The sequence below is a fragment of the Xiphophorus hellerii genome, chromosome 1 (genome assembly GCF_003331165.1).
Source record: "Xiphophorus hellerii strain 12219 chromosome 1, Xiphophorus_hellerii-4.1, whole genome shotgun sequence".
NCBI classification, from domain to species: Eukaryota; Metazoa; Chordata; class Actinopteri; order Cyprinodontiformes; family Poeciliidae; genus Xiphophorus; species Xiphophorus hellerii.
The window spans coordinates 1,591,236-1,611,568 of NC_045672.1; the positions used below are offsets into that span (position 1 = coordinate 1,591,236).

Genomic DNA, 20,333 nt, shown 5'->3' on the forward strand with positions numbered 1-20,333 from the left:
CACAGAACAGAAAACTTTAGAAAAACAATTGAATGTTTCGGGACTTTAATTGCAAAACTGTTATAAAATATATATTTTTAGATTAATCTAGAGCAACAATCAAAGTTAAAGACCAATACTGATTCCTAGTTTTCTCTACAAATACAACTTTCACTGGGCATAATTTGTCAAATGTAAAAAAACAAAGCAACAACCCCATAACCATAAAGGGCAAAAAAATCATTGCATGTTTTTGGTAGAGCTAGCAGTTTTGAATTTAACAGAATTAAGGGATTACAGGATTATCTCTATTTATACTTCCAGTGCATAACGTGCTAATCTTTATATGATTAGAAAACTGACAAAAAAAACTTAAGAACAATTTTGCTTCATGATACATATGCAGATTAAATTTTTATTTTAGTGTTGCTAAAGACAGGAAAAAACCTTAACGTTTCAGAATAACTTGCGTAAATTTTGTCCATTTATCACCATCTGATGAATGGTGTAAAATGCAGCTGAGAAACCTTTCTAGCAGACAAAGAGACTTTACCACCAACAATATGAATCCTACAGACTTTTAGATACTGTGTGACAGCTTTAAATAGATATTTAATGTCTAATATATCATTTGTTCACCATTTTTCACTTTTTCTTATTTTTAAGCAGTACCAGGGAAATATGTCTTCCTGTTTTTTCTTGCAGGTTCAGCAGAATGAATTAACACAAGATGAATAATCAACTGTTACTTTATCCCTGCCTTCATCCTTCCGTCTCCCATCACATTCCTTCATTCGGCTCATCATGCTCATAAAATCTTCTCCCTTTACATCTGGGTGCAAAATTAACCTGACTCTTACATAACACGCACATGCACACGCCCCCCAAACCCCTGGTGTTGTTATTCCTCCTCTCAACATCAGTTAAACTCCCTGAGTTAGAAATGAGCATGAAAAGAGATTAAGAGATAAAATAAACAAACCAAAAACAATTACCATTTTAAAAAGGTGAAAAACACATTCATACAAACATTAAAATCAAAACATATCAGAAAACACATGTACAGTCTGAACTGCAGATCCAAACACCCAGACACCTTTTGGCTAATGTTGTTTCTTTGTCAGGATTATTGATGGCAGCCATAAATACAAATCGTCTCTCAGATTCCCTCTGATTGATTATCTGAGGAAGATGAGGAGAGGCGAAGGAGGAACAAACTCATTTTCTCCCTCAAACATTTGTTAGGCAACACTGCCTCAGAAACGAGACGAGAGCTTCAACACGGATGGCCAGAGTGCATCTAGGCAGAAATGATAGATTTTTGTCAAGGAGCTCATCTGTAGAATACGCTTTACACCTGTACCTGTGGTCTCAGTAAAAACACTGAAATCATTTGCTCTTCTTGGAAGAGAAAAACGGCCCTGGGTATAAATAACCTTCCACCGCCGTGTCAACACGAAGCTTCCCAGGGGACAGGTGGGCCAGCTGAGGAGTCAGGGGACAGGAGAGCTAAAAACAGCACAAACTGAACAGAAACACCTCCCTTCATCTTTTAGCCCCCATCATTTGGCCCTATCGTTTGGCCCCCATTGTTTGGCCCTTGATTAGCTGAATGTTTTAAGTCACATATTGGGATGCTGTAGGCAAACCAGGCCGACTCTCTCCTGTTCGTTTCACATGACAGACATTGAACTGACATCTCTAGTATTGAAAGACTCAAACCAGTAATTTCTCCACTTCATGGCTTTGAAGCCTTGCCGTTTTGGTGATTAAACGATAAGCGGAGGATCAGTTTAAAGACGGCTGTCATCATCGGTTCCTCTTCTCCTCCCTCAGTGAGTTTGTGTCGTGGCTGATTGAAAGCGGAGAGATCAGCAACGCCGATGAGGGAGTGAACCTGGGACAGGCCTTACTGGAAAATGGCATCATTCACCACGGTAACGTAGATCTATTCTTCTCTTCTCTTTGTTTTTATTTCTCTTTCTTTCTTTCTTTCTTTCTTTCTTTCTTTCTTTCTTTCTTTCTTTCTTTCTTTCTTTCTTTCTTTCTTTCTTTCTTTCTTTCTTTCTTTCTTTCTTTCTTTCTTTCTTTCTTTCTTTCTTTCTTTCTTTCTTTCTTTCTTTCTTTCTTTCTTTCTCTCCCTCACTTTCTTTCTAATTTTCTTTTTTCCCCTTTACTTCTTTCTTTCTTTCCCACTTGCTACATAAAATCTTTTTTACTTCTGACTATTCTTTGTCACTTGTGGTTCTCTTTGTGTGTGTGTGGGGGGGTGCGTGTGTGTGTGTGTGTGAGATTTGTTTGTTTTAGTTAGACTCAGTTTTTATTGTTTCCCTGAGTCAGGATTTTAATTTCCTTTGAATTGCTCTGTTTTTTTTTGTCTCATTATTTCTACTATTGACACTCTTGGGTTCTCCAGACTAAATTACCGCATAAATAATGCATGAATGTATTTGTCCAGAATGTTGCTGGAGCGGCACATTCTAAGTGCAATCCACTGTCACAGTTTAGACAAGGCGCTCTATGGAAAATTTGCTGAAAGCCAACATTCATGTTCCCTAAAACCTGTGGAAACCCCCAGAGACTTTCACTGACGGCCCCTCATAGCCAAGCGATGCATGCCTTGCAGGCAAAATCAAACCGTCATGTTAGTCTCTTTAAAAGGAACCTTTCCCTACATGTTGTAATATCAATAAAAGACAATCAGCCTCATTGATCTCTGCATTCAGTTACACATTGGACTCGTTGAAACACACGTTTGAATGCCAACGTTCCCACTTCTGACATCTGCTCTGGACCAGGGGCAACCCAACGATGGTTTCATGTCCTCGATAACTCCCATGTTTAACACGTTCCAAAAGCCCATTTCCTGGTGCATTCCTTTGGTTTTTTGGGGGCATTTCAAGTCTAGACTGAGGCAAAACCAGCAGCTTGTTTGAGTCAATGCCAGCTTGTTGTGGTGGAACCGATCTGCCTCTGTTTCTGTCGTGTCCTCGCCGATCGTTTTCCCATCTCACTGCGGCGGAGGCTTCGTGAAAAGCAACTTGTTTTGGGCGTGTAGTGGCTTTATGAGAATTGGCAGCTGTTTGCTTTGTTGAATATTTCAACATTATTGTTTCTTCTTCAGATACAGATTTTACAACTGCAGATTTCCTTCTAATGTTTGACCTAGTTTGTACCCTGAGGAAGTTAGATATGTAAAATGATTTTAAACAGAATACAGAAACAGCCTACATCTGGATCTAAAATCTAAAATAGTAGAAAATACAAATAAATTATTCTATTTTTGCATTACTAATAATGTTTTTGTCTTACTTTGCAGTTTCCTCACAAACTAGAGTCGATGTCCCATTTTTGTATGCAGTACTCAGATTTATAGTCGCATCCATAATGCATCTGGAAAAAGGACATAAGACTGACTTTCAGGCAAACTACTGATTAAAATCAGAGACCTCTAACAGCCATCATTTCATATTTACAAGTCAAAACAAATACATGACACAGGAACCTTACGCGGTGGATTCTGATTAACTACAGTCCAATCCATTTTTCTATTTGGCTGATCTTTCAGTGTCAGACAAACACCAGTTCAAGAACGAACAGGTCTTGTACCGCTTCCGCTATGATGACGGCACCTACAAGGCCCGCAGCGAACTGGAAGATATCATGTCAAAGGTAAACCGATTCTCTCCTCTGTCTGATGAAAACAGTTGAAACTGAAATCAGGCTGCAGCCTCTTTGGCTGCAGCCTGATTTCCTAGCTGTGGATATGTGTGACATCACAACGTGAATATGAAGCTATTAAAAACAGTTTAAACTCTGTTTACATTTCAAACTGAAGATGGTTTCTGCCTGACAGAGCTGCCTAATACGTTCAGCTGCAGTGGTCACCGTGTGAGCAACATCACAATTACTATTACAATTATACAATTATTTCAGTAATGTAATTTGGTAAACCATCACATTTTAGATGCCTCCAAACTTTGCCAATAATGTACTTGGCCAATTAAACACTGTCTTAATCCCCACAACTGATTAAAAACATTGTGATAATGGGATAATTAGGAGTGTAAAATTTTTTGATTAATTGCAATTACAATTGTCATCAATTGCATACAATTGTCAGAATGGTGATAATATACCTGCAGCCCTTTCTATCCTTTTTTTCCTCCTTGCACTTGGACTTTTTTGCAAATAAATAATTCATCAGTAATTCTGCAGGATTCTGATGGTTGTAGTTTCTCTTCAGTTTTTGTACCTGAGCATGTCAGCATATTGTGCCATGTTTGTGTTAAACTGTAAGGAAACTAGAAAACAAAAGTAGAAGTGGCAGACCCAAATAGTAACTTACAGCATATATCTGAAAGGTAAAAAGATCTGAAACATGACACAATTAACTTTCTTCTTTGTGCTAAACATTGGTATCAGATTACGACTTTATCAGAGTCACACATTTATACTGTCTTTAAAAGATTTACCTGAAGAAATTGTAAATAAACAACAAGTAATTTTCACCAAGTAAAGTTTAAAGTTCTTTAAGAAACAAAATAGATTATATTTGGTTATACTCATCACATTAGAGTTACATTTTTTAATAATCAAACAGTAAAAACTCTTGTAAAAAGATTAATGTCTTGAACTTAAAATGAGATAAAAATCATCCAGAGCCAAAGTCAAAACACAAAGTCATGAAAACATGTTTTTCTCCATGGAAGCAAAATATAAATACATGGAGTAAGACTAAAGATGTCTACAGTTACTTTATAGTTACAACATGAAACTTGACAAATACCTTTTACAGTGATTCAATGAGGGAATTATCAAGTAGAGTATAAGTTCTGATTTCAGACTTTATTTTGTCTTGTTAAAACCAAAATTTAAGTTTTTTAAAAAAAAATTTGTAGTAGATGATATGATCTCTGGCTTTCGAATGAAGACCGATTGTGCATGAATTGTTTCAGGTCTTGGCAGGTTTGCAGTGATGTCATGACATAGAATGGTGTGACCTCAGGAAAACCTCTGAGGTTTTTATGAAATCTCTGGATTGACTCTGGGATTAAAGTAATTTCTAATGAGAAAACGTATAAAGGCAGCTGGTTTTATTGGATTTAATTTACCACTAGCAGAGGAATAAATTCTACAGTACAGTGGCACGCCACACTCACAGGAAGCAATGTATTCTTTTTCTTTTGTTATTTATTACCTTAATATCATTCATCAAATAGGAGTGGGCATTATGGACTTACAGTTTAATCATGATATTTTGTGGTGCAGTTGTCATAACGATAAATGTGCTGATAGAAACTATTTAATGTTTTAGGTAACTGTACGGCTGTGACTGCATGATGCAGCAATCTTAACTCCACAAACACGAATAATGAAAAACAAAACTATTTATAAAACCAGTCACATAAAGAAGTGTGATTTGTATAAGGAAACTGCACATAGTAACTGCATTTAATCATATTTTCAGACTTGTTAATATTTATTGATACTGTAATTGATCAAGCAATGGAGAAAAGAGTAAAAATAACACTTCCGACCATACAGACATGTTTTGTTTTATCAACTTAATTAATTGGAGTTTATTGAGACAATGTTTAATCAAAATTCTTATCTAAATTTATCGCAATAAATGATAAACAATATAAATGCCACCCCTTCTATCACATAAAATCTGATTTCAATTACATTAAGGTTTGTGATCGCTACGTGAAATCATTTGGTAAATTTCATGGGGTGTGAAATTTACCAAAATTTATTTGCAGAAGGTAGCTTTTGCTTGTAGCTGCAGAAGGTAATGATTATAGCATGGCACCAAAAATGCTTTTGAGAAAGAGCTTCTTCCTCACTGTGAGCTAATCTAAACGTTAGGAACAAATGTGTGTTGTAGACTCTGAATCAATAACCTGAGGGAAAGTTGCTGCACTCTTCAGATCTCGCCTTGTGTTAATGATGGTACATGTTCATCCAACTCATGTGCGACCTGTGACTCAGCAGCACTATGCTCCTCTCTTACAGGGTGTCAGGCTATACTGCCGCCTCCACAGCCTCCACACACCCGTCATCAAGTAAGTACCTGCCTCCCTAATGCCCTCCCCCTCCTATATGCTAATATTTCTGCCCTCCAGGTGCACAGATGCATATTCATAGTCAGGACTCACATTAACCCAGTTCAACACTTTTCCTGTAACCATTGAACAAACTGCTTCCCTGCCAGAAATGACAGGGTGCATGACCTCTAATGTGACCTCTCCAGGTTTATGCTGTTCATGTTGGAATATGTGAGAGATTTTTTAAGACTTTAAATTAAAGAAGGTGCTTAAAGGAAGCATATACTGTAAGATAAGGACTTTTAATTTTTACTGAATAAAGGTAGATGAATTACTTCAGTTCATTTCTAATTTGAAGTGCAAAAACAAATTTCATTCTTTTGGTTTATTTTCTTGCTTTCAAATGCGTTAATACTAGATTAATTAAGCTACATAAATTAATTAATTTGTATTAATTAATTCTTGTTTATTTCTAAAGAATATCTGGTTCTGATCTGAATTATTTTAATATTAAAACTTCAAATAAATATTAAATGAGATACCTTGAAAGGCACTGTAGACTTAAAATTAGTAATGTGAAAGTCTCTCCACACAAACCGCCGCCATCTTGTCTGCTATCGTTGGCTCCATCGCTCACCGTCTGATTGAAAAGCTCAGGCTGCAAACAAAGAGGACAAATCCTATTAACACACAAAGGCAGTTCCTCTGCCAGGCTGCGGTTATGTAACAGGGTCTTTCTGTTTTTAATCTGCACTATATTGGTACTGTAGCAGCAATTAATTAAAAGGTTTAGGTGATTTATTGATTAATGAATATTAATAATTATGAAGCCTCCTTCTTTATTAAGCTTTCAGAGTGATAAAGCTGCTTCTGATTTAATTTGTCTAATAATGAAGTCTTCACTTATAAAATAATTACTCATGTTCCCTCCCCCCGCATTAAAGACTCCTTTGTTCAAATATGCACTTCTTAGATATTGCATTTAATGTTAATTTTCATTTTAGCAGCTTACAAATGAAGTGAGACAAAAATGACCAGTTTCCAGCAATTAGCGTGGTTAGCATAGCTAGCTAGCTAAAGTTGTAGGCTCATTGTTAAGATTACAAAAATGTTTCTTAATTTAAATCATTTTATGATGGGCAGATTTTGAAAGCTCTTATGGACAGAATAGAGAAACTATATCAGCTGAAAGTCTGAATGCACCTGAACAAAAGTCAGACGAACCAAAACGTAGCAGAAGATACAGTTACCTTTTAAATAGTTTCTTACATCACTGCTGCCTTTTTTAGCGCCTCAGTAGTTTCACTTTCAGTGTTCATTAACACAACCTGATCTGGTCTCTGGTGTGTTCATTGGTCAAAAAAAGATAGTAAAAAAAGATAGCATTTCTGAGTTCCAGCCCACCCAGTCACTGTTTACAGTCGGCCAACCTGACTATATCCAATTTATGTGAACAGCTGATTTTTAGGTGCATTATTATTGTCTATTTTTGTTTGTTTTATTGTTTTGGTTGTTTAAACAAGTTAAAAAATCTATTCTGAGCTACAAATGATGATTGCAAACTGTCTACACTTTATATCACCATTATAATAGCATTATGCAGGTGTGAAGAACTTTGTGTCTTTAATGCCTTTAATGGATCTTAAAGGCATTAAAGGACATTAAAGGTCTGTTGCTATACACACTGAAACACTGCAGTGTATAGGAGGTTCACCGTCGATTCAGGACGGAGGTTGAGGTTCATTGTACATCTGTTAGTAAACTTAGTCATAACAGTCAAGATAAAAATGAATGTGAGATTTTACTCCACCTGCTTTTTTTCCTTTTGTTGCTCCTTCAGGGACAGAGACCACCATCTGAAAACCTTTAAATCTGTTTTGCCTGCTTGCAAACTGGTGGACTGGTTAATCTCACAGGTAAGCGTCTTACACTTCAACAAAGCAACAAGAAGGTAATGGACCTAAGTTGAGGTTAATTCAGTATTTGTTTTAGGCTTTTTCATTTGTTTGTTCTTGTTCTTAAACTAATGGTCCTGTTTAAATTCAGTTGAAATGTTGTCATTTTTCCAGCTGAGTTTTATTTTTATAAAATCACTGGAAAGATTCAGTCAGTATGGCTTTTTTTTTTTGGACAAATGACAAAGAGTACAGTATAGTTTTGTGGAACAATGAAGGAGTTTCTTGCAGCAGAAACTGATCAATAAGCTCATTGATCAGTTATCTTAACGTCTTTCTGCTGTGAATGCATACGGCAGTTTTGAGACATGCTTAGCCCAGGTGTTGCAGCTGCAGCCAGGCCTTTTGACTGACCCACTGACTGCGTCATTGGTTTGGTTTTCCAGGGAGACTGCTCCAACAGAGAGGACGCTGTGACACTGGGTGTGGGCCTCTGCAACAGTGGCTACATGCACCACGGTCAGTTCACTCCTCTACACACACTTGCAGACCATTGCTGCCTCTTGTTTAACACAGTGAATCATTTTACTATTACAGATCATCTCTTGTCCGCTGTGCTTCCTTCTCTTACACAAGCACTTGAAATTCATTCAGAAGTGTTTATGTTTCAATAATCTCATCCCTGGTGCTGCTCTTCATTACCTGGTCCCGTATTTGCCCTCAGTCTGTTCTGCTGTCAACCTAAAACAATTTCATCTTCGCCTGCCTTTTATATGCCGCATTTGTTTGAAGAAACAGGGTGCATAAATTTGCATGGCCCGTCTGATTTCTCACAGCCTAGCTGACCACAATGCACTGCAGTGGGTTTGGTTCCAGCCCAGAATGTTGAACGTAAACAGGCCTCAGTAGTGTACCCTAACCAGAGCCGTCTGGGTCAGACTCCTGAACCATGACGGCTGCTTGGACCTCTAACTGACAGCTATCGTATTCTTGGAACGGCGCAAAGAAGCATAAATTGAGATGCTCTAAAGCAGCGGTCCCCAACCTTTTTAGTCGCGCGGACCGGTCAGCCCTTCGCAATTTTGCTGCGGACCGGGGGGTGGGGGGTCGTCGTAAGTATCGAGTCGGGGTTAGGGCTAACCCCCTCGTTTTTCGCGGCGGTTACTTTCCAAAAAGAACCCGCGATAGGCGAAATCCGCGAAGTAGGAACCTTTATTTTTTTACAATTATTATACAATAAAATACTCCATAATACATTGAAACCAAAGAACAAACCCTTTTTACAGGCCCAAACATTTGTTTAACAAATAAAAAGTACTGTATAAACAATTTTTTTTTTTTTACAAATACCTACTGTACTGTAAAATAATAATTTTAATATGAACTGAAGCCAGATTCCCGTGCCCGAATTGCGGAGATCAGCGCCGCCCCACCGCGACCTGAGTCATTGGATTAGAACGGGAGAAAATAAAAAATGATTATGAAAAAAAACAAAACAAAGTACAGTAGGACAAATAGTGACTCACGTGTATTTCACTGCTCTTCTGACTGAGCTGCTGCATTGTGACTCCGCTCTGTAGCGGTTTTTTTTTTCTTCTAAAGCCCGCGGTGCAGGTGTGTTTTATCTGTAGTTGTTGTCGCTCTTTTTTCTTCTGGGCAAAAAGATTCTTATAAACCGACATGCCACCATCGATTATGTTAAATTTGGCAAGCTGTTTTACGTATGTGTACATATTATACCGCAACGTTGTTGACACACAAGTAGAGAAGAAGCGGAGAGACTGTTTAGCCAATCAGAATGCAGAACACAATGCAGGTGGAAATCCGCAAAGCAGCGAGACAGCGAAAGGTGAACCGCGAAATAGCGAGGGTTCACTGTACTCTGATGTTGTTTTGTTACTCATTCTGCTGCAAGTTGGCTCAATTTTGACGCGCAAGACGTAACCGGTAAAATCCGGTTTAGGATTTTCAAAATAAAAGATCCGGAAGTAGTTCATTATTTCTTGCGCGGCCCGGTACCAATTGGTCCGCAGACCGGTACCGGTCCGCGGCCCGGTGGTTGGGGACCACTGCTCTAAAGCATGAAGTGTCAGAATAAGGATGGGATATGATGAGAGTAATTCCTCATTTCCTAACTCAAATTGGGCAATTTAAAACAAGGTCAGTGTTGCTTATTCATATGACTGGGAAAAAAGTCTTTAGTCATCTGTCATCTCATCATATTTCACTGCACTCTAGTTTAAGTTTCTCTCTCATTCTAGTTTTAAGACTTCTCTGATTGTGGTTGTAATTGTTTGGAAGATGTTTAGTGCTACTGTGCTTTATTTGTGTCAGTGTCAGGGATTATCTGGACTCTAGTGCTGATTAAACAAGCAATCTCTGCTTTGTAGGAAAACGTAGGTCTTGTTGACTTAGTGGAGTTCACTGGCAGTGGGAAAGTAAACAGACAGAATGTAGGATTTACAGTCATCTATGCTACATGAAAACTTTTGAATCCCTCCAACGTAGAGCAAGGCACCAACGTGCCTTGCTCTACGTTGATGTTAATTACCACAGCGGTACATCTTGGTCTCCTTGCCTCCCGGCTTGCTGCTGTCGTAACTGTTTCACATCGTCCATGTTGTTTGGTGCACCTTTATATATAACGATGTGAAAACCAGATGAAGCTGTGAATTTTTTCTCATTCATCATCCATCTGAATCCTTAGTCTATCTGGGTTTAAAGTACCCATAATGTGAGCAAACACACAGCTGGATGATGAAGACCCCAGAGGTTTGTAGGAGACAAACATTATCACAAAGAACAAAAACAGAAACACAGCAGGAAGTTTTGGACAAGTTTAAAGCAGGGTTATCTCATTCAGATCTGTTCAATCCATAAATTAAAAATAGAAATGTTTGCAACAACTGTAAGCCTACTAAGACATTACCTTCCACCAAAATTAACAAACAAGGTCAGGAAAGTATTAAACAGAGAATCAGCTGGCGAACTGGTTGATAATCTGTAGACATGACAGTTTTCCACAAGGAACAGGGCAAACGTGTGAAAGAAGACGCTCTGGTCAAATGAGATCAAAATGAAAAGTTTTGACTTAAATGTAAACTGTTGAAAATGTGACAGTGCAGAGTGGAGGCAGCATTAGCTAAATATGATATAATCTCAGATCCTCTGTGGTTCCTACCGTTGCCATCTGTTTGAAGGTGTCACCTGTTCTGACCTTTCACTGCCCTTCTGAAAGGCCTAGACCCATTTCCTCCCAATCGGTTGCTACTTCTAACCTCCAATCAATTCACTTTCTCAAGACCTTAGTCAGCACATCTGCTGCTTTTTGCAGGTCTGTTGAAACTCTTCTTTTGTTCTTGTTTTTCTTTTCCTGTCCTTTTCTGTAATAAAAGCCTGAAGCCTGTTGGCCTTTCAGACAGCTTAGCATGCAATGTGAAAAAACCGAAATACCGATTAAATTGACTGCAGCAGCCCCATGTTGTGACAGGTTAAATGGATCCAGCATGTAAATGACATTTGAAAATGTAAGTATTATGTTTTGCGAACACAGATTTCCCTCCAGCACAACCCGATCAGCAGTTTTAAACTGAAATGTAAATTAATTCAAAACTCCAGTCACTGTCTAAACTAATGATGAATGGTGACTGTCCGACTTTGGTAAGACTTTCAGTATTAAAAACTAAATGATGCATCAAATACCTGGATAAAATAATTTAAAATTTAGCGTATCGCTTCACATTCCAAAATAAGCTTAAGTGAGGTTGTTTTCACACTTGCACATGATTTCCAAATGTGTACAAATGTGTGTGTTGTAGGTGTGTGTGGGGGGTGCGCAGGGGGTTGCGCGCGCGCGTGCGCGCGCGTGTGTGTGTGTGTGTATCTCGCTTGTTTCTAGCAGTTTCCGGACCAGCGCTCCTTTCAGTTAAGTAGGTGGTGTAAAGGTATTAAAGGCCCCCTGCCTTTATGAATCACAGGAAATAACTCATATTCATAAATGGTTTGTGTTGGAGTGCGGCCATTCTGACAGGGTGTGGTGTGAAGGTGTGTGTAGTTTGTCTTTGGGTGGAAGATGTTCTTCAAATCTCTGAACAGCTAAGTGCTCAGATTTGCTTGATTTAGACGCCTTAAAGGGCCAGAAGCCTGGAAAAAAATTCAGTTACACTCAACAAAATACATTTCACACGTGAACCAGAGAAAGTAGTTTAGTTTTCTAGAGGTGTGTTGTTGTGTAATACATCTAATGCTGCTGTTCAGTATAAATTGGTGCCCATGGAAACGTCAGGCTCTTGGCTCAAAGCTCATAAAAAGAATCTGAATGTCTGAGTTTATGGCCCAGTGACCAGGCACTGCATGGAGCTCTGCAAGTGCCAAAAAACATAGTTTTTGGTAGTGTTTTTTTTTCTTCAGTAAAATGGGTCTAAATTTGTTGTAATTTTTCTTATGTCTTACTTCCAAAAAAATACATCTGAATTGGAGTAAAATATAACAATTTTTTATTGTTTTCTTATAATTGAATGAAAAAATAAATGTGGATATTTCAAAGCAAAACAAAATAAAAAACAAGCCACTTTGCACATATAAATTTTAAGTTTTAAAACACAGAAACTCCCCATTTTTTAGATGGTGCCAAAGGAAAAACATCTTGGTTTTTTGGGGGGTTTTTCTTACTAAAACTTCCTTAAATTTGATTTAATTTACTTCAGCTGCATAAATCATTGCACATGTGGATCTATTGTTTGCAAAAGTCTGTAGCCTTGTTTATGATATTTATAAAAGGTTTATATATTTTATAATGCAAAGAAATTTGGCAAGGGACAAACAAATCCAAGTTATTTCATGTTCTATCTTCATTTTCTCTGAAACTATAGCATCTGCTGTGATACTTAAACTTGGAGTCTTCCAAGTTTTAACTTTATTTTGTTAGGAAGATTATCGAAATATAGTTTTTAATTGCTGAGAAAAACTAAAATAGTGTTAATTTATACACTTACTTCAGAAAACCTGGTGGGACTTTTAACAAGTTCAGATCAGTAGTAATTCAGTACATTCTGCAGTATTCCTCAGGACGTAACAAAACATGTCACTGAAGAGCAATTAAATTATGAGGTGAAATTAATGTAAAGCATTTTGTACATTAAACAACAATAAAATTTCATTTAGATATTTTTGGCAGGATTTTGAATGTTTTTGTTGAGTTCAGGCTCCTAAAAATTCTGGGCTTGAATTTGCATTAGCCATGTGCGCTCACCTGTCTGAGGTGCCCCATGTGTTAAAGCAACTCTCTACCCAAGTGCGCTCTAACACACACATACACGCACATGCACACACACTCAGAGCAGATATCTGTTTGTGCTCTCTGGAGCGTTCCCCAGGCTGTTACCCAGATGTGTTTTAACTCCAGATGTTTCAGATGAGCATCATGGTTTTATGACCTAATTGACCAAATACCCTCTCTGTTTTGAAGTCTTCCTGTTTTTATAGTACATCACATTTTAGAGCTTTTGGTTTTGCTGTAGATTCAGCCAATAGAAACTGAGAGATGTGCATACTGCTTACTGCTTTTTTTATATTCATGTGCGCTCTTCTTCCTTTTCATCCCTCAGTTTTGGAGAAGAGCGAGTTTAAAGATGACTCGCAGTTCTTCCGTTTCTATGCTGATGAAGAAATGGAGGGAACCGGCACTAAGAGCAAGCAGCTGCAGCGAAATGACTTCAAACTCATAGAAAACATCCTGGCCAAGTCCCTGGTGGTGAGCCTTCAGGATTTTACATTTACACACAAATTATAGAAATTCTCTTTCTTCGCTCAGAATAGCTGCTTCACACTGTGCTATCTGCACCATCTGGAACATATGTAGATATATATGCTAATAATAAAATGACTGTGAACACATCTCAAGAACAATAAACCTGGCAGGCAGATGTTCCACTTCCCTGCGTTTATCTTCTCCCATATCAACACATATAACATCGTTTTAGTTGGAAACAATGAGGTTTCATGTATCTGAGGTAAAAACAGGCCACAGTTTCTTTCTGCAAATATTCGGCTACACTCCTCAGATAAAAGTGTATATGTGTGTAATCACATTATCATCAGTTGCATTAGCCTGGATGAATCCTCTGTTCCTTTGACTCTGAGAAAACCATAAATCTGAGGTGGACAGAGACGAGTCCAACCAAGTATTAATTTACCAGGTGAAATGAGGTCAGCCAGCAGCTCTAGCAGAGTGCTTTTATTCTAGAAGGTGCAAGAGAAAGGGACTTGTTTGTCCAGCGGAAGCCTACAGGCATGGCCAGCGTCTCTTTCCACATCCAATGTGGGAAGCAGTCGTGCTTATCTGGCCTTCCATGAGAAGTGGAAATGGCGTTGACTTGATTAGCTGAACCGATCCCCCCTCTGCTCTTGCCCCGTTACTGAGGCGGAGTGCAGGAACTCTTTATTTACTGCAGTCATGTCCTCTGATACAACAAAGGAGATCACCATCTTATCAGGGCCGTGCAGCAGGAAGACAGCCCAGCAGCAGCAGACGCTAATGGGTTTTGACGATGACATACTCAATTCATGGTGGGGGCGTGTATGATGAGGGGAGCCAAGAACATCATCGGATGTGAGACTCCTGACATGGGAGGAGAAAATCCCAAAAATCTCAAAGGATTTTATGTTTACATGCGGATTTATGCATATGTGACACTTTTTGGAAAAAGGGGGGTAACTTTAGCAAAAGTGTAGAAAACATATTTGTCACGCAATGTAGCAGCGTAAATCTGTCTGTGTGCCAGATTCACCCTGAGGAGGAAGACTATGGCTTCGAGATCGAGGAGAAAAACAAAGCCATTGTGGTGAAATCTGTCACCAGGGGCTCACATGCAGAGGTAACACACACACATGCAGAGGTAACAAAGACATGCACACAGACACGCACACATGTTTGAGTGGCTACCTTTGTGGGGACTTTCGATTGATTTCCATTCAATTCTACAGCCTAAACCTTATCCTTATCCTAACCAAAATTCAATTCACACCTTAGTCCTAAATCTGAGCCCTGACCCAAAAACAGTGTTTCCCCTTGAGGGCTTCGGTCCACACCAGGAGCAGTGGGTCCCATTTTCCTGTATGTGTCAGGAAAATGGTCCCCACAAGTTATTACAAACAAACGCGCAGACACACAGAGGTAACACACACACGCAGAGGTAACACATACACACGCGGAGGTAACACGCACACTCAGACGGCGCTCTTCCTGCCACAGGGCGTTCATTCCACTTAGTTATGGCCGTCCTCTGTTCTGATGGCGGCTGTCAGTCTCCTGCTCTCCTCTAATTGGCTGCAGAATGATTTCCCAGATAACAAAACACACATTTGTGTATTACTGTATGACACACTTTAAAATAAAAAAGAGCCACTTATCTTTGAAATTGATGAAGCATACTTGCTTTCTTTTAATATTTGCTGTCTGAATGGATCAATCTGAAAAAACAAACTTTTGTCCTGTCTGAAATATTTTATTTATAATTGGTAATCAGTTTCTGTTTCCACTTGGCCTAAGAGGTTCTCACATTTTGTCTCAGTAATGCCAAAAACACCTATTAAATAATATCTAATTGTTAAAGAGGCAGTGTTTTGTAAAATTGAGTTCTTTGAGCTTTACACCATGTTACAAAGTTATTCTTTCATCATAAGCAAATCTTGAGTGTTGCTTTGATTCTTTCATGCCTGTTTGAGAAATCCTTTAATACCCATGGCAACCATTCAGCTGGGTGCCTAAACGCTTGCTGTCACCAAACATCACCTTCCCTACAGCTCCTCCTTGAAGCTTCAGCCTCACAGAGCAGCTCCTCCCCCACTCAACTCGTCCAGACTAGCCAGCAGCAATTAGCAAACCCCTGGCGGAACTGTATCTGCTCCGAAGAATGTTTGTAAATGGCTTAACACAGAATTGTTGTTGTTATGAGGCCGAGTGTTGGAAAGAACAGGAGCTTCTTACACCGTGTTCCAAATTATTATGCAAATTGGATTTAAGTGTCATAAAGATTAAATTTTTTGTTGTGCTATTAAATTTATAGATGCTATTGTGTGTCAGGGCTCTTTGAATCACTATAATTAATTTCAGGGAGCTGGGTTGATTAGTTTGTCTGGTGAGCTCAGTTAAAGGAAATCTACTTAAGAAGGATGTTCCACATTATTAAGCAGGCCACAGGCTTCAAGCAATATGGGAAAGAGAAAGGATATCTCTGCTGACAAAAATCATCAGATAGTGTAGGGCCGTATGACAAGGTATGAAAACATTAGATATTTAACTAAAACTGAAGCGTTATTGTACTGTGAAGAGATTTGTGGCTGATTCAGAACAAAGATGGGTTTGTACAGATAAAGGCATAATGAGGAAGGTTTTTGTTAGACAAATTCATCGGATTAAGAGAGCAGCTGTTAAAATGCCCTTACAAAGCAGCAACAGTTATTTGAAGCTGCTGGTGCTTCTGGAACCTCAAGGTGGAGGATCCTCCAGAGGCTTGTGGTGCATGAACCTACTATTCGGCCACCCCAACCAGTACTCACAAGCAGAAACGGTGGCAGTGGGCCCAGCTGTACATGAAGATTAATTTTCAAACAGGCTTGTTCACTGATGACTGCTGTGCAACCCTGGATGGTCCAGCTGGACGCAGTAGTGGATTGGTGGTGGATGGTCACCACGTCCCAACACAGCTGTGACGTCAGCAAGGAGGTGGTGGAGTCATTTTTTGGGCCAAAATCATTGGGAGAGATCTGGTCGGCCACTTCAGAGTCCCCGATGTTGTGACAATGACCTCAGCAAAGTATATGGACTTTCTTTTATTTTCTTTTTTTTCACCCCTCCAGGGGGTCTTTTGTGGGTTCTAGTGTCCCTTATATGAAAATAGGCTGACAGGAAAGGGGGAAGGAGAGAGGGGAAGACATGCGGTAAATATTGTCGGGTCCAGGAGTCGAACCCGCGACGGCCGCGTCGAGGACTAAAGGACTCCAAATATGGGTTGTGCTATCCCCTACGACACCATGGCACACCCATATATGGACTTTCTGACTGATCACTTTCTTTCATGGTTCAAAAAGAAGAGCCGTACCTTCCGTAGCAAAATCATCTTCATGCATGACAATGCACCATCTCATGCTGCAAGGAATACCACTGTGTCATTGGCTGCTATGGCCATTAAAGAAGAGAAACTCATGGTGTGGTCACCATCCTCCTCTGACCTATTGAGAACCTTTGGAGTTTCCTCAAGCAGAAGATCTGAGGGTGGAATGCAGTTCATATCAAACCAGCAGCTCTGGGAAGGTATTCTGACATCCTGCAAAGGAATTCAAGCAGAAACTATCCACAAACTCACAAGTTCAATGGATGCAAGAATTGTGCAGGTGATATCAAAGAAGGGGTCCTATGTTATCATGGAACTCCGTCTGTTAAGATGTTTTTGATTGAAATAGCTTTTGATTTTAGTACATGTGGCCACTTAATGCTGCACATTCAAAGAATGACCATTTGCAGTTCTTTATAATCCATAAATGTTTAGAAAATCTGCTGTGCATAATAATTTGGAACAGTGCATTTTGAGTTTTTTATTTTTGAAAAAAATATTGCTCTCACGGGGAGCTTTGTTCAGTAAAATTTGATTTATACTGTAATAGTTCATGACTTGAAAATTATACTGACCGTCATTTGCATTGACCATTTAAGAAAATCTGAGAAAATATCACTTGCATAATAATTTTAAACACGGTGTAAAGAGACAGAGACTTAATTTTAAGGGGTTTACTTACGCAGTTAAGTTTCTTTTAAGTTCTCTTTGATATATACAGTATTTAACAGTTACTGAATTGTGCTGCAAAATGGCCCAAAGTACCTGGAAGACACATAAGGAAACAGTTTTCAAAATCTCTTAAAAATAATATCTGATGTATTGTGTATTTGTGTTTATCTCCTCTACTCTGAGGCTGCTATTCAATCTGACCAATTGAACAGCAGCTAACTAGGAAACGAGAGGTGAAGTTTATTTGTCGAGCACGTTTCAGCCACAAGGCAGTTCCGTGTTTTAGATTATAAACACAACATAAGTAACCGGTTATGAAGTCTAGTCAAAGACCAGTCGAGAGGCCGATGGTGAAGTTGCAGAGATCCTCGGCTCAGTTGGGAGAATCCGTTGTCATGACAGCTATTAGATGCGTAAATCGCAAACATGGAATTTGTGAAAGAGAGGGGCGAAGAAAGCAAAAACTTTGCAGAGTCATGAAGAGGAGACCAAAAACATGTGGAAAGAGGTCAGATGAGACCAAATCTGAAGTTTGTGGTTATGTTTGAGACACAATGGGGCAAAAGTTTAAGAGTTTGATGAAGATCCTTACAAGGTACTGCATACTGTTTATCTCCTATAATCCAGTTTTGCATTCTCTCTATCCTTTCAGCTGTTCTCTCCCTTATTTAACACCATGAAGCCTCCAGGCTCCTCCAGGTCCTTCCTTCTCCTTCCTCCTCCTTCTTCCTCCTTCCTTCTTTTTCCTCCTCCTGCTGATCTGCTTTTAGCCCTCCATCCCCCCACAGTAACAGGATCGCTGATTGTGACTCGGCCTGTGTGCCAGAGGAGAGAATGAAGCTCTGCTGATTCCCATGGGGCTCTGAAAGGGGCTGAGACACACACACACACACACACATGAGCACCCCCACACCCACACCCCCGCACACACACTGAGGTCTTTCATATACGATGCTATAATAGAAAGTCACGTGTAATCCGGCTCCCATGCTGCGTAATCACATACATCCTCTCCTCGTCTAAGGGGCTGCGGCTCCTCCCAATCGCCATGCCGGGCTGCGGTCCAGAGTCGGAGTTTGTGGCTCGGCCCCGACCGGATCCGTTCTTGGGACATTGGGCTCCCTCAGCGCCGTGAACAGAGGAGGCATTATTCTGACAACGTGACTGAAGATGTGAGAGACGAGAGCGTTGGATGACATGCAGCCATCTGAACGAACAACAGCCTGGAAGAGCAAAATGTGAAACTGTTACTGCGTTGTCGCATGTTTCCAATCTGTGTAAAGGTTAACTTGACCCGGCGAAGGTCGTAGACTCAAAGAAGACGATCACACTAAAAACCTGTAGGGTAGGGCCCAACATTTATCAGTTATCATGAAAACTTTCTCATCATGAAAAGACTTTTGATTTATTACTGTCATGATACATTTCAGTTATTGAAGGTAAATAGAAAAACACTTTTTAAAGTAAGTGGCATCTTGAAGAGGCCTGTTGCAAATGGGAATATTTTTTCAAATCTGTTTATGGTGCCATACAGTTACCAAAAAAATGAGTGATAAGTAGTTTTTTAAAAACCATAATACTTATCATTATCACAACAGTACCATAAAATATTGCGATAGCATTCTTAGTCCATATTGCCACTCCTATTTATTCTGATTTTTTAAAACTGTGAGCTGCGAGTTTGGTGTGGAAATGTGTGCAAATCCATCCAGCAGTAACCAGGTGTGCAGCACAATCATATCTATTATTCTTGACATGCACTTATTGTATGAAAACACAACTTTCTGTACCTGCATAGTCCTGCATACTTTTATTTTTGTCTCTTGCTTTCTGTTTGGTTCTACTCCGCTCTTTTGATGCCCAACATGCTGAACACTGCAAAACATACTGCACTGCAAAAACACAAAGTCATAACCAAGTATTTTTAGCTAATTTGTAGTGCAAATATTTTCATGCACTTGAAATAAGACAAAACTAGCTTACAGCAAACTTTTCTGCAAGATGAAAGAGCTTGTTTTTAGTCAAGAACTCTTGAAAATTGATAAGGAAAAGTTTTAGTTCCCCTGATGGATTACTTTTAGCTTATAATGTGGAAAAAATGTTTTACTATAAGTGAAAAAATCTGCCAGAGGATCAAAACAAACTCTCATATTTTCCTAGTAAGCTAGTTTTGTTGTAATTTTAATTTTAAATTTAGACAGAGATTTTCACTAGAAACTAGACAAAAATACTTTTTGTGTTTTTGACTCTAGTCAGGCAAAAACTTGCCTCACATGGAGGAAAATCAGCTGAGGTCTTGCTGTGGCAGGCCATTTGTTAACTAAGTGTGGTTCATCTGTATCTCTTCTGAACAACGCTTTGGAAGACACAGAGGAAAGATTCAAGCTATAAATAAGAGCCTTCTGTCTCCTGTCTGTCCGTCTGTCTTTCCAGATGGCCGGCCTGCAGGTGGGCAGGAAGATTTACACCATCAACGAGGACCTGCTGTTCCTCCGGCCCTTCTCCGAGGTGGAGGCCATGATCAACCAGGCCTTCTGCATACGACGCTCTCTGCGGCTGCTGGTCGCCACCAAAGCCAAGGAGTGAGTGCCATGAATCAATCAGGTGAACGTGTTCAGCAGACA

At 39.3% G+C, this 20,333-nt stretch overlaps 1 protein-coding gene across 4 annotated transcripts in view; it reads left to right on the plus strand.

Moving 5' to 3' along the window:
- Nucleotides 1-20,333, plus strand: part of prex1 (phosphatidylinositol-3,4,5-trisphosphate-dependent Rac exchange factor 1) — a 100,467-nt gene that overhangs the window by 50,139 nt on the left and 29,995 nt on the right. For all 4 annotated transcript variants that reach the window (XM_032568388.1, XM_032568357.1, XM_032568366.1 and 1 more), the window contains exons 11-18: nucleotides 1,816-1,916; nucleotides 3,548-3,651; nucleotides 5,998-6,047; nucleotides 7,870-7,945; nucleotides 8,371-8,443; nucleotides 13,531-13,676; nucleotides 14,707-14,799; nucleotides 20,143-20,291. In XM_032568388.1, coding sequence (XP_032424279.1) covers nucleotides 1,816-1,916; nucleotides 3,548-3,651; nucleotides 5,998-6,047; nucleotides 7,870-7,945; nucleotides 8,371-8,443; nucleotides 13,531-13,676; nucleotides 14,707-14,799; nucleotides 20,143-20,291 — 792 coding nt within the window. The remainder of the gene's footprint in view (nucleotides 1-1,815; nucleotides 1,917-3,547; nucleotides 3,652-5,997; nucleotides 6,048-7,869; nucleotides 7,946-8,370; nucleotides 8,444-13,530; nucleotides 13,677-14,706; nucleotides 14,800-20,142; nucleotides 20,292-20,333) is intronic.